Here is a 15,719-nt window from a genome sequence, read left to right on the forward strand (position 1 = left end):
TCATAATTCATGTACTCGAACGCCCGGAATCAGTATGTGCTGGAGTTTGAAAAGTTTGGGTGCGGGGTATGATAATGATGATAATGAAAATGTTTACATCTGTACATGGATGATTAGATAGCAAGACAAGGAAGAAGAAAAAAAGAAAAAAAAAATTCGGCAGATTCACCGGGGGTCGAACCCGTGACCAGCCGATCCAAAGTCAAACACCTTCAGCGCTGAACCGTCAAGGCTTTCATGTTGAAATGAAGATTTTATTTGCCTCTTATATGCGGTATGCAAACGAGCGCGCCACAATAGTGATAAGGTCGCGCAGGTGGCAAAGTGATTAGCCGAAATAGTTCCAAGTAATCGTATATTTCGATAGTTGTACATCTCAACATATCGTATGTATATACCTCAGTGATATAAAATATTATCTTTGCAGTTGATTTAACGTTTGAATGACCTTTTTTAAAAAGTTTTTCAAAATCGAGGTCAGCAGGGTCAGACACAATCATTTATTGTTTTGAAAGACTCCGGCAGGGTAAAAAAAAACAGTTGTTGGCGCCGATGATGTCAGCAATATGGCGAATTTCCGCCCCACCCGTGAGATTTGCTCTCGTCACGTCATGAGCACATTGAACTGCTAGTGAACCGTGCTCAATATGTACCGGCTACCGCTCTCTCCATCACCATCAACGACGATATATGTCGGTGCCGGCCGTGCGAGGTCGTTTCGATGAAAAAGACGCACGCCACTGCCGTACCCGTACCTGAGAAAACTTGCCGTTTTAGGCAGATTTGCGATGATTAAAACAATACATCTACTTCATAATTCATGTACTCGAACGCCCGGAATCAGTATGTGCTGGAGTTTGAAAAGTTTGGGTGCGGGGTATGATAATGATGATAATGAAAATGTTTACATCTGTACATGGATGATTAGATAGCAAGACAAGGAAGAAGAAAAAAAGAAAAAAAAAATTCGGCAGATTCACCGGGGGTCGAACCCGTGACCAGCCGATCCAAAGTCAAACACCTTCAGCGCTGAACCGTCAAGGCTTTCATGTTGAAATGAAGATTTTATTTGCCTCTTATATGCGGTATGCAAACGAGCGCGCCACAATAGTGACAAGGTCGCGCAGGTGGCAAAGTGATTAGCCGAAATAGTTCCAAGTAATCGTATATTTCGATAGTTGTACAGATTTTTCTCAACATATCGTATGTATATACCTCAGTGATATAAAATATTATCTTTGCAGTTGATTTAACGTTTGAATGACCTTTTTTGAAAAGTTTTTCAAAATCGAGGTCAGCAGGGTCAGACACAATCATTTATTGTTTTGAAAGACTCCGGCAGGGTCAAAAGAAACAGTTGTTGGCGCCGATGATGTCAGCAATATGGCGAATTTCCGCCCCACCCGTGAGATTTGCTCTCGTCACGTCATGAGCACATTGAACTGCTAGTGAACCGTGCTCAATATGTACCGGCTACCGCTCTCTCCATCATCATCAACGACGATATATGTCGGTGCCGGCCGTGCGAGGTCGTTTCAATGAAAAAGACGCACGCCACTGCCGTACCCGTACCTGAGAAAACTTGCCGTTTTAGGCAGATTTGCGATGATTGAAACAATACATCTACCTCATAATTCATGTACTCGAACGCCCGGAATCAGTATGTGCTGGAGTTTGAAAAGTTTGGGTGCGGGGTATGATAATGATGATAATGAAAATGTTTACATCTGTACATGGATGATTAGATAGCAAGACAAGGAAGAAGAAAAAAAGAAAAAAAAAATTCGGCAGATTCACCGGGGGTCGAACCCGTGACCAGCCGATCCAAAGTCAAACACCTTCAGCGCTGAACCGTCAAGGCTTTCATGTTGAAATGAAGATTTTATTTGCCTCTTATATGCGGTATGCAAACGAGCGCGCCACAATAGTGACAAGGTCGCGCAGGTGGCAAAGTGATTAGCCGAAATAGTTCCAAGTAATCGTATATTTCGATAGTTGTACAGATTTTTCTCAACATATCGTATGTATATACCTCAGTGATATAAAATATTATCTTTGCAGTTGATTTAACGTTTGAATGACCTTTTTTAAAAAGTTTTTCAAAATCGAGGTCAGCAGGGTAAGACACAATCATTTATTGTTTTGAAAGACTCCGGCAGGGTCAAAAGAAACAGTTGTTGGCGCCGATGATGTCAGCAATATGGCGAATTTCCGCCCCACCCGTGAGATTTGCTCTCGTCACGTCATGAGCACATTGAACTGCTAGTGAACCGTGCTCAATATGTACCGGCTACCGCTCTCTCCATCATCATCAACGACGATATATGTCGGTGCCGGCCGTGCGAGGTCGTTTCAATGAAAAAGACGCACGCCACTGCCGTACCCGTACCTGAGAAAACTTGCCGTTTTAGGCAGATTTGCGATGATTGAAACAATACATCTACCTCATAATTCATGTACTCGAACGCCCGGAATCAGTATGTGCTGGAGTTTGAAAAGTTTGGGTGCGGGGTATGATAATGATGATAATGAAAATGTTTACATCTGTACATGGATGATTAGATAGCAAGACAAGGAAGAAGAAAAAAAGAAAAAAAAAATTCGGCAGATTCACCGGGGGTCGAACCCGTGACCAGCCGATCCAACGTCAAACACCTTCAGCGCTGAACCGTCAAGGCTTTCATGTTGAAATGAAGATTTTATTTGCCTCTTATATGCGGTATGCAAACGAGCGCGCCACAATAGTGACAAGGTCGCGCAGGTGGCAAAGTGATTAGCCGAAATAGTTCCAAGTAATCGTATATTTCGATAGTTGTACAGATTTTTCTCAACATATCGTATGTATATTCCTCAGTGATATAAAATATTATCTTTGCAGTTGATTTAACGTTTGAATGACCTTTTTTAAAAAGTTTTTCAAAATCGAGGTCAGCAGGGTCAGACACAATCATTTATTGTTTTGAAAGACTCCGGCAGGGTCAAAAGAAACAGTTGTTGGCGCCGATGATGTCAGCAATATGGCGAATTTCCGCCCCACCCGTGAGATTTGCTCTCATCACGTCATGAGCACATTGAACTGCTAGTGAACCGTGCTCAATATGTACCGGCTACCGCTCTCTCCATCATCATCAACGACGATATATGTCGGTGCCGGCCGTGCGAGGTCGTTTCAATGAAAAAGACGCACGCCACTGCCGTACCCGTACCTGAGAAAACTTGCCGTTTTAGGCAGATTTGCGATGATTGAAACAATACATCTACCTCATAATTCATGTACTCGAACGCCCGGAATCAGTATGTGCTAGAGTTTGAAAAGTTTGGGTGCGGGGTATGATAATGATGATAATGAAAATGTTTACATCTGTACATGGATGATTAGATAGCAAGACAAGGAAGAAGAAAAAAAGAAAAAAAAAATTCGGCAGATTCACCGGGGGTCGAACCCGTGACCAGCCGATCCAAAGTCAAACACCTTCAGCGCTGAACCGTCAAGGCTTTCATGTTGAAATGAAGATTTTATTTGCCTCTTATATGCGGTATGCAAACGAGCGCGCCACAATAGTGACAAGGTCGCGCAGGTGGCAAAGTGATTAGCCGAAATAGTTCCAAGTAATCGTATATTTCGATAGTTGTACAGATTTTTCTCAACATATCGTATGTATATACCTCAGTGATATAAAATATTATCTTTGCAGTTGATTTAACGTTTGAATGACCTTTTTTAAAAAGTTTTTCAAAATCGAGGTCAGCAGGGTCAGACACAATCATTTATTGTTTTGAAAGACTCCGGCAGGGTAAAAAAAAACAGTTGTTGGCGCCGATGATGTCAGCAATATGGCGAATTTCCGCCCCACCCGTGAGATTTGCTCTCGTCACGTCATGAGCACATTGAACTGCTGGTGAACCGTGCTCAATATGTACCGGCTACCGCTCTCTCCATCACCATCAACGACGATATATGTCGGTGCCGGCCGTGCGAGGTCGTTTCGATGAAAAAGACGCACGCCACTGCCGTACCCGTACCTGAGAAAACTTGCCGTTTTAGGCAGATTTGCGATGATTAAAACAATACATCTACTTCATAATTCATGTACTCGAACGCCCGGAATCAGTATGTGCTGGAGTTTGAAAAGTTTGGGTGCGGGGTATGATAATGATGATAATGAAAATGTTTACATCTGTACATGGATGATGAGATAGCAAGACAAGGAAGAAGAAAAAAAGAAAAAAAAAATTCGGCAGATTCACCGGGGGTCGAACCCGTGACCAGCCGATCCAAAGTCAAACACCTTCAGCGCTGAACCGTCAAGGCTTTCATGTTGAAATGAAGATTTTATTTGCCTCTTATATGCGGTATGCAAACGAGCGCGCCACAATAGTGACAAGGTCGCGCAGGTGGCAAAGTGATTAGCCGAAATAGTTCCAAGTAATCGTATATTTCGATAGTTGTACAGATTTTTCTCAACATATCGTATGTATATACCTCAGTGATATAAAATATTATCTTTGCAGTTGATTTAACGTTTGAATGACCTTTTTTAAAAAGTTTTTCAAAATCGAGGTCAGCAGGGTCAGACACAATCATTTATTGTTTTGAAAGACTCCGGCAGGGTAAAAAAAAACAGTTGTTGGCGCCGATGATGTCAGCAATATGGCGAATTTCCGCCCCACCCGTGAGATTTGCTCTCGTCACGTCATGAGCACATTGAACTGCTAGTGAACCGTGCTCAATATGTACCGGCTACCGCTCTCTCCATCACCATCAACGACGATATATGTCGGTGCCGGCCGTGCGAGGTCGTTTCGATGAAAAAGACGCACGCCACTGCCGTACCCGTACCTGAGAAAACTTGCCGTTTTAGGCAGATTTGCGATGATTAAAACAATACATCTACTTCATAATTCATGTACTCGAACGCCCGGAATCAGTATGTGCTGGAGTTTGAAAAGTTTGGGTGCGGGGTATGATAATGATGATCATGAAAATGTTTACATCTGTACATGGATGATGAGATAGCAAGACAAGGAAGAAGAAAAAAAGAAAAAAAAAATTCGGCAGATTCACCGGGGGTCGAACCCGTGACCAGCCGATCCAAAGTCAAACACCATCAGCGCTGAACCGTTAAGGCTTTCATGTTGAAATGAAGATTTTATTTGCCTCTTATATGCGGTATGCAAACGAGCGCGCCACAATAGTGACAAGGTCGCGCAGGTGGCAAAGTGATTAGCCGAAATAGTTCCAAGTAATCGTATATTTCGATAGTTGTACAGATTTTTCTCAACATATCGTATGTATATCCCTCAGTGATATAAAATATTATCTTTGCAGTTGATTTAACGTTTGAATGATCTTTTTTAAAAAGTTTTTCAAAATCGAGGTCAGCAGGGTCAGACACAATCATTTATTGTTTTGAAAGACTCCGGCAGGGTCAAAAGAAACAGTTGTTGGCGCCGATGATGTCAGCAATATGGCGAATTTCCGCCCCACCCGTGAGATTTGCTCTCGTCACGTCATGAGCACATTGAACTGCTAGTGAACCGTGCTCAATATGTACCGGCTACCGCTCTCTCCATCATCATCAACGACGATATATGTCGGTGCCGGCCGTGCGAGGTCGTTTCAATGAAAAAGACGCACGCCACTGCCGTACTCGTACCTGAGAAAACTTGCCGTTTTAGGCAGATTTGCGATGATTGAAACAATACATCTACCTCATAATTCATGTACTCGAACGCCCGGAATCAGTATGTGCTGGAGTTTGAAAAGTTTGGGTGCGGGGTATGATAATGATGATAATGAAAATGTTTACATCTGTACATGGATGATTAGATAGCAAGACAAGGAAGAAGAAAAAAAGAAAAAAAAAATTCGGCAGATTCACCAGGGGTCGAACCCGTGACCAGCCGATCAAAAGTCAAACACCTTCAGCGCTGAACCGTCAAGGCTTTCATGTTGAAATGAAGATTTTATTTGCCTCTTATATGCGGTATGCAAACGAGCGCGCCACAATAGTGACAAGGTCGCGCAGGTGGCAAAGTGATTAGCCGAAATAGTTCCAAGTAATCGTATATTTCGATAGTTGTACAGATTTTTCTCAACATATCGTATGTATATACCTCAGTGATATCAAATATTATCTTTGCAGTTGATTTAACGTTTGAATGACCTTTTTTAAAAAGTTTTTCAAAATCGAGGTCAGCAGGGTCAGACACAATCATTTATTGTTTTGAAAGACTCCGGCAGGGTCAAAAGAAACAGTTGTTGGCGCCGATGATGTCAGCAATATGACGAATTTCCGCCCCACCCGTGAGATTTGCTCTCGTCACGTCATGAGCACATTGAACTGCTAGTGAACCGTGCTCAATATGTACCGGCTACCGCTCTCTCCATCATCAACGACGTCTTGCAATGTACATTGTTTATTTCAAGTGATCAGAAGGTACCATTGTCCAGTTTTTTTAGGAACGAGTAGGTCGCAGGATGCAATTTACGTGTTTTTGGTATGTGTTTTGTTAGATTTACAACGTTTGTAAATATTTACTGCGTCGACATCTCAGTCTCTCAAAATGTCTATACGCCAGGGTACCAAAGTTGAGGGTTAGGGTTAGGGTGATCCCACATGATTCACTCGTACAGTACGTGGTCGTGAACCAGCCAATCACTAGATTCTTGGGAGAGGTTATGCCTTGGGTCAATGATTACCACGATTCCTCACTCACTCCATCAGACGGCTTAATTCTCAGGACGATGATATGTGATCGAATGCTGACCCGGCGACCTTCAACACTCGTCTATCACCACCAGCCTATTAGCCGACAAAGCAACACCTAAGTGCCTTATTGCTCGAGCGAAGGTTGCCAGGATGCTTCTTGAGGACTCAGGCGATTGCCACAAAATTGGCAAGCTTTTTCTTCTGCATTTTGGCCAACACATCTGATCTGACTTACATACACGTACATGTTGTTGAAGTATGAAATCATCAGTAACAAACCCGACTCTTCCGTTTTATTGATTGTCTCATGGTTCCAGGTTTTACATGAATGATTCATATGTTATCGTACTTTTTTCGTCAGCTTTCCAGATTGAATGCCAGACCCCCTGATGTTAGTATTCTATCCGCCTGATCAACATGTTTTCGGTCTTATCTTTTCAGCTTCCGTTCAGGGGACCCAACCTCATCCTTTCTACTTAACGTGTTCGAGAAATGGATTCGTTCATTGATTAGACCTAACCAGCACCTCACGTGACCATGACGTCATTCCGGGACCGCGGTATTGAACAGGCCTTCTCCCCTATGAACCGTCGGAGATTAAAACCGACCATATCCTTCGATAATTCCCACACATCAGATCCCTCGGAACCTTCGGCGGAGTCCCCGGTCGTCGAGGAACATACCTTTGCCCGGCCCGACTGCAGACCGCTGCATTTGAGGCGCTTGCAGAAGACTCAAAGTCTTCCGCGCTTCAACCCACCTGGAGAGGGCAGTGCATTTCTAAACGTCCCCAGCCCCGTGCTCATGCCCAAAGCCTTCCGCCATAGCTCTGACAGTTTAAGGGGCAGGGACAGTCCGAGTACCACCCCGTCCTTGCCTCGTCTAGATATCACAAACGGAATAACGTCACCGCGGCTATCACGTGCGCCGCAGCTGAGCAGTAGGAGCACGTCTTGCCCTGTGATTGGACCCGGTGGCATCCCCTTAAACACAGTCGTAGGCCGCTCACCCCGTCTGCCACACAAACTGACCCGCTACGGGTCGGACTCGAGCAACGCCACCGCCAGCTATACCGGCCTCGGCACATGTAACGAGGACGAGGACGACAGAGACATCAATCTCCAGGATGAGATCATCTCCGACCTCCCAATCGAACCTTCACAAAACTTCCCCGATATCATAGAACACGAGGAGCTAGTGGATATACCACCAAGGTCACCGCCGCTCTCTTACCCTGGCCATTCTAATAATGTTATAAATACGAACTTAGACTCTGCCGAGCGGGAGAGACTTCATCAGGGTAAGGTGATCAGTATTGGCCAGATTACACCCAACATGGCCAAGAGACTGCTTCCAGAGCAAGACACCAAGGGCTCAGTTCGAAGTCGGTGTCGGGAGTGGCTAGAGAACCTTCCCCCAGACTCCATAGAGGATGACAGGGATGCTTATGAGAGCACGTGATACAGTTTATATTTATTTTGGGCGAGGTATTCTAATTGTGAACCCTAAATATCAAAGGAGTGTGTTATGTGTTCTTTGTAAAATGAGGCTATATTTTCTATGTCGTATCAACTGCCAACTAGTGTTTTGCGTGGCCAGAGACCTGATAGGTCAACATAATTATGTGATTATCGAAAAAAATTGTGATATCAAATACTGGTTTTGTACGGTTGTATTTAAACGAACAACATTTAAAAATACTGGGCAACGAAATGCAGCCGGATATTCCTCAAAACATATGAGTCTATGTGTCAAGAGACAAAAAAGATTATAGTTAACCTTTCTATCCTGCAATGGGCTAGGGAATTAGCTGTTTTGGTCGTGTAGGCTACTGGGTGTTGAGCCAGGAGGATTCCGGACGTGCGTTATAGCGGAGTCCATTCGGCACTAGACATCCCAGAAGTGATTAAAACAGTGAATTCATTTTATTGACCTCTGAAAAGGCGTCATTGTGGAAATCAAACTACCAGCACGTGCAACATGCTTTTAACTACGCGCAACGGACTTTAAAATGATGTCATTAAAGAAGTCCTCTCTACCCAATTATGATTACACCCTGATACAGGCAAACTACAAAGAAGCTCATCAGATCTGTGTGAGCTTTGGGGCCGAGCTATTCAACACGCTATTGTAGTGGCCGTGTACATTGCGTCACTTTTGTTTGTTAAGTACTCTGGCCAAGATGACATGGGTGTGTGACAAGCTGATAACATGTATAAACATGAATGAGGCCCGCAGACGGGACGGACAACCGGTATCCTCCTTGGGTGTGGTGCTATTGCCAATTAAGATGCTGGCTTAGGTATTCATAGGCTTATTGTATCTTCCTTTTGGTGCTGAAGTCTATTACCCACGCCATGTTTTGATGAATGCGACAAGCCAGGGAGATACGATCTGTGATGTCTAATTCATTTGGAGAAATCAAGGCCTGTAGCCAATTGGACGACGATGATGGCAGTCGTTTCCAGGATATGCCAATTGGTCTCATTTGATTGATGTATTTAACAGCGCGGTGTATTCTGGCCCTAGGTGATTGATGAGATTGATAAAGGCAGCGTCATGCCTTGAATAAACTCGTAAGTTATACAGGGAAATGCATATCAAAATGAATGATTTATGTTTTGACGTGGGCTACTTGTTGATCCAAGTCTGGCGATAGCATCACCAAACACGGTAAGAGACGGCGGGTTTGATTTCCATGGCATTGCCGGTCCACACCTGTTGGTCAGAACCTGAAGTGCCCAGTTGGCAATCAGTATTTGTGTCAGAGAAACGGGACTGCTTTTATTGTATTCTCTCATTCATTTGGTATCTGCGTTGTGCATATCCCGTCTAATTTCACCTCCCACCATAAACACAAACCTATTCCCACACGTATCGCTCACTTATTGGACCATAATGTTACGGTGGTAAAGCATCGTTGTCGGGTCTGAGATCAAAGCGTCCCGGGCTATACACCCAAAGATAAGAGTCCATTGATGATGACAGCGGCCCTGTGTCATTTCGATGCTCACAGATCAGAATCCACATGTTCCTTCCTGATATAATAAACATGTAGATGTATCATTAGTTGTTTCTCCCCTATGTTGACCCTAAGACATCTTTAGTCCGACCAAAATGACATGATTGAAGGTGCATGCTTACTCCTCTTATCCTAGCAAGCGGTTTTGGTAAGACAACCAACATATCCAGTTCGGTATCAATTCCTAATCCAAATTGTTGTCGAGAACCCATGTTTGTGAGCACTGTACATAAAGTCGAGGAGAAATTAAGCATAAGTTGGCAACGATTAACTGTCAATTTCTATACCAATTCATGAACATCAATCAAAAATGTGGATCATATGTCATCGTCAACACTGTCAGCTTTATTCTGATTGGTTTCTTAGCTGGTGAATCACCGGTGAGATGAAGGGCGAGATGATTTCCTTCTTCTTCTCCGGGAACAAGTAACGACACCCCCGGATCGTTCCTAAGCAAGACGCCGTCCCACACTCACATTCAAACTTCTCATACATAGTACTACGTATGAGGATAAAAAGTCATAATGTCCTCTCCTTTCTTGATGGGTCTTAAAGAAACCGTTTCCCGGGGAATTTTGTCGAAACTGTAAGCACATACACCCAAGATAAGAGTCCATTGGGTGAGTGGGTGGGTGAGTGCCAGGACTTTACCTAACCTCCGCTCTGAGCCAGGTCGTGTGTGTTAGGCAACGGTGCTACCTTACTGTCACCAAGCACTGATATCGGTCATGATCCGAATAAGAATTCGTTCGATTCGGATCATCCACAGATACCAACCTTTGGTGATGAGGGAGCCTTCCCACGAGGCCGTAGATCTTGACCTGCAGTGAGCCGATGGAAGGTCACAGAGGGCCACGTCCAGGTAGAAATCGAAATCGGAGCCCAAACAGGATCTCTAAGTATAAATAGAATTTCAAGCCGTATGTTACACAACTGCCTATCCTCCAAGGTGTTACCAAGTATGCGAAGGATGGACTCGATTTATCCTCAACCGAACTGGGTGAGTGTGGAAGCCATGATAGGGGACGTACGGAGGGAATGTTTTGATGTGGGACGTCCCCAAAAAAGAGCGATCTATGCAGGGCGTAGTCCTACCCAAAGAAGAGCGATCTCGTGCTTTTTTATAGAAGACGTACCCAAAGAAGTGCGATCCCAGGCTTTTTTATGGGGACGGACCCAAATAAGAGCGATCTCGTGCTTTTTTTGATCGGGACGTATCGAAAGAAGAGCTATCGCCTCCCTTTTTTATGGGGGCGTACCAAAGATGAGCGATCTCATGCTTTTTGATGGGGGACGTACCCAAAGAAGAGCTGTTGCCTGCTTTTTGGATGAAGGACGTACCAAAAGATGAGCTACCACTGTATGTGCATGTAACAAAAATAAGATGCTGTTTGAAAGAGTAACACACGGCACTTCGTTTTAGATGCTTCCACCTTTTCGTTTTCAGAGTGCAAATGCAATGGACCCGTCGACCCCATCGACTCTACAATATATTAGGAATCAATGCCATCCTCGAAAGAGCGTCTTACCTTATACTTCAGTGACGTACACAGGTACGGGTATATCAGTATGGTAAGGACATCGAGATTTAGATTTATAACCGAACCCATCTTGTATCAGATCGGAGGTTTTGGGCCACATGGTGTCTTCCATCGGAGGTAGGGTGCATGGTGCCTCAGATCGGAGGTTTTGGATCACATGGTGCCTCCCATCGGAGGTAGGGTGCATGGTGCCTCAGATCGAAGGTTTTGGATCACACGGTGTCTCTCATCGGAGGTAGGGTGCATGGTGCCTCAGATCGAAGGTTTTGGATCACACGGTGTCTCTCATCGGAGGTTGGGTGCATGGTGCCTCAGATCGAAGGTTTTGGATCACACGGTGTCTCTCATCGGAGGTAGGGTGCATGGTGCCTCAGATCGAAGGTTTTGGATCACACGGTGTCTCTCATCGGAGGTTGGGTGCATGGTGCCTCAGATCGAAGGTTTTGGATCACACGGTGTCTCTCATCGGAGGTAGGGTGCATGGTGCCTCAGATCGAAGGTTTTGGATCACACGGTGTCTCTCATCGGAGGTTGGGTGCATGGTGCCTCAGATCGAAGGTTTTGGATCACACGGTGTCTCTCATCGGAGGTAGGGTGCATGGTGCCTCAGATCGAAGGTTTTGGATCACACGGTGTCTCTCATCGGAGGTCGGGTGCATGGTGCCTCAGATCGAAGGTTTTGGATCACACGGTGTCTCTCATCGGAGGTAGGGTGCATGGTGCCTCAGATCGAAGGTTTTGGATCACATGGTGCCTCCCATCGGAGGTAGGGTGCATGGTGCCTCAGATCGAAGGTTTTGGATCACACGGTGTCTCTCATCGGAGGTTGGGTGCATGGTGTCTCACATTGGAAGACCAGACAAGCAGAGGCAATAAACTATTTCGTGAACAAATAATGTCATGTTTTTAGTTCATTGATCCAGTTTCGTAGTGCAATTATTATAAATGCATGGTTCGGGCCATGGGAAGAGAGAGAGCATGGTTCACCTGGCTAAGTTCCAGTTTAACGTCCCTTGGAACCTTGATGTTTATTCCCCAGGATATACTTCATCCCAATGGTTCATCTGGCTAAGTTCCGATTCATTTAGTTTTAGCATCAACATCTCCTATGACCCATCTCGCATGTTAAAAAGGCTCCAGCATGATGCCTGAGCAGAAATGCCCCTACGAGCAGCCTAACATCAACTTCGGGGACCAGAGTTAGACCTGGAAGAATTTCCTAGCCTAGTGTAAAGAGTCGCAGAACCCTTCGAGCAGCAACCCAATGAAGAGAAGCTGTTTAGGGAAAATATAACTAGGACTGATTCGGCCTGGCTGTGACCGTCCCATCTCTCTCATCATGCTGTGAACACGGTGGAGCAGCCAAGACTGATTCGGCCTGGCCGTGACTGTCTCATCTCTCTCATCATATTAACAACTTGGCAGTGCGGCGAAGATTGATGTGGCCTGGCCGTGACTGTCTCATCTCTCTCATCATGTTGTCAACACGGTGGAGCAGCCAAGACTGATTTGACCTGGCTGTGACTTCCTCATCTCTCTCACCATGTTGGCAACTTGGCAGAGCAGCCAAGATTGATTTGACCTGGCTGTGACTGTCTCATCTCTCTCACCATATTAACAACTAGGCAGTGCGGCGAAGACTGATGCAGCCTGGCTGCGACTGTCTCATCTCTCTCATCATGTTGACAACTTGGCAGAGCAGCCAACAAGACTGATGTGGCCTGGCTGTGACTGTCTCATCTCTCTCATCATGTTGTCAACACGGTGGAGCAGCCAGGACTGATTCGACCTGGCTGTGACTTCCTCATCTCTCTCACCATGTTGGCAACTTGGTGGAGCAGCCAAGACTGATTTGACCTGGCTGTGACTGTCTCATCTCTCTCACCATATTAACAACTTGGCAGTGCGGCGAAGACTGATGCAGCCTGGCTGTGACTGTCTCATCACTCTCCATCATGTTGTCAACACGGTGGAGCAGCCAGGACTGATTCGGCCTGGCTGTGACTTCCTCATCTCTCTCATCATGTTGTCAACACGGTGGAGCAGCCAGGACTGATTCAGCCTGGTTGTGACTTCCTTTTCTCTCTCACCATGTTGACAACTTGGCAGAGCAGCCAAGACTGATTTTGGCCTGGCTGTGACTGTCTCATCTCTCTCACCATGATTATTGTCAACACGGTGGAGCAGCCAGGACTGATTCGGCCTGGCTGTGACTGCCTCATCTCTCTCACCATGTTGACAACTTGGCAGAGCAGCCAATACTGATTTGGCCTGGCTGTGACTGTCTCATCTCTCTCACCATGATTATTGTCAACACGGTGGAGCAGCCAATACTGATTCGGCCTGGCTGTGACTGCCTCATCTCTCTCACCATGTTGACAACTTGGCAGAGCAGCCAGGACTGATTTGGCCTGTCTGTGACTGTCTCATCTCTCTCATCATGTTGTCAGCACGATGGAGGAGCCAGGACTGTCAAACAGTTGTGTGAGCTCACCAGAGCTTGCACTTACATAATAGTGTAAAACTAAAATTGATATAATATATATATGGGGGTCTCCAGCAGGAAGATGCTCTCAGATGCGTTTCCCAAGTGTCTGAGAGACGATGTTTACTCGTTAATTCACTGCAAAGAAATGCATAACGAATAAGCCCCCTAGGTTTTCTTCTTTGGGTTGTGAGGAGAATATTTCAAATCATTTGAGCAGCAGTGTCTAACCTACAACGCGGTCAAGGATTTCCACTGTGCTCATATTTGTTTTGTGTATCATAACTGGAAATAGTCGTGAAGTAGTCGTGACTCTGGCATTGAACATGGAGCAGTGCAGACGTGTTTCGCTCTAGCTCCTGACTCATCCAGATTGTGACTTTCTATTAAAACCGAACTGTTTATGGAATATAGAGTGGAATTTTTTAAAGATATTTTAGTATAGCGAGTGGATGGGAGTCTCTCTACTCGGAGAGGCTTAAGCAGAAGAAGGATTTGACACTGATCCTACAATACAAAAAAGCTCAAGCTGAGGTAATCAAAGCGATATGGAAAAAACGAGGATTAAAGCTGTCTGGTCTCCAGAAAATAAAGAATGGGGACTGGCACCTAGATATGGCGGATACTTTTAGCTACGATATGCTTAAAATTGACCTTGAACTGAACATTAAAGGTGAGACGTTTTCACTCTGCGAAAAAAAACCCAAAGAGCATCATGGTGTGTGCTCTATTAGTATTAGCCGATTGGTGCAAGTGACACCTACCTAGCCCAACGAAATGGAAGAATTCGGAGAGATCTAAGGGTTTTTATAAGCAAGCCCCGACTATCAAAACGGGGACCAGGATCCTTAAAATGGTTTATTAAACCGATCCCGAGGACCTTGTAAGTTGTATCTCAAACAAGCCGACATGTTGGTGGAGGTTATTAACACAGGGCAACCAACCTTCTGTGGTATTTGCAACAGTTTTGTCTCGTCCAAGGAATGAAATTGAAACATCACCAGTGGCATTAAGTGCCTTGTCAAAGGACCAAACACAAGTGGCATTGCCAAGTACACGGCCACAGCAGCAGTGGCGCCGCCTTGTGGGAAAAGTCAGAGGTAGTCACAAAGCCTGATGTTCATGAAATTAGCATTTGATCACTGAAATTATACTGTCTGGAACCGCCTACCTGAACGGTGCTGCCATCTGTCGTGAGCTGGAACCAACCTACATGGGTAAAGAGAAAACGGAACATGGGCTGAAAACGAATGTGCGCGGTAAGTGGCCGGTAGGCCTAAGCGGTAAGATGTTTTAGTTGGTGCCATAGATTGTGGCAAAAATTCGCATCATATCAAAATGGCCCAAACAAATTATTGTATGCGAGTTTCCTTTCAAATGTGACGGCCGATTTAATTCTAAAATGTACCCCGTTTGAATTGTAGCGCTAGCTGTCACATATTTCAATCAATTCGAAAAAACGATTGCGATATTGCATTTCAAGTTATGTTTGAAATATTTCCTCTCAAAACGACTTTTTGCGATCGACACACTTGTGTACATGGTGCATGCGTGCCAAAGAAACAAAATGTGGTCATCCATACCGTGTGTCGACATTGTCCAGATTTCGGGTAAAATTGGCACAGAAAGTGATCTTTTTTAGCTCCGTTTGGTAGTCCATGTCCTTGCCCACACGTTTTAGTCAAAGTAATCCAAATGAAAAGACGATTTCTTATAGTAATCCAATGCAAATTATGTACGCTACTGAACATCCCGCCACCGTCAGCCATGCCATGTGCTCGTGATACATGTGCTTTTTTCCTACTATGGATAGACCTTTAGCTGCCTTTGCACTTTCTGGACATCAAATTGAGCTGATTTTCAGCGTTCGTGAGAAAAATTAAGAAGTTGGAAGACCAGTGGAAGCCCGAGTATAGTAGAAACGCGCTTTTCTCGAAAACACCTCATGGCGCGAAATT

General features: G+C 44.9%; 1 protein-coding gene across 1 annotated transcript in view; it reads left to right on the top strand.

Moving 5' to 3' along the window:
- LOC135484952 (uncharacterized) overlaps positions 1 to 9,776 on the top strand; it is a 52,540-nt gene extending 42,764 nt beyond the window's left edge. The window contains exon 2 of the mRNA XM_064766661.1: positions 7,155 to 9,776. Coding sequence (XP_064622731.1) covers positions 7,251 to 8,174 — 924 coding nt within the window. The 5' untranslated portion in view covers positions 7,155 to 7,250 and the 3' untranslated portion in view covers positions 8,175 to 9,776. The remainder of the gene's footprint in view (positions 1 to 7,154) is intronic.
- Positions 9,777 to 15,719: the final 5,943 nt, after the last annotated feature.

The sequence above is a fragment of the Lineus longissimus genome, chromosome 3 (assembly GCF_910592395.1).
Source record: "Lineus longissimus chromosome 3, tnLinLong1.2, whole genome shotgun sequence".
Taxonomy (NCBI): Eukaryota; Metazoa; Nemertea; class Pilidiophora; order Heteronemertea; family Lineidae; genus Lineus; species Lineus longissimus.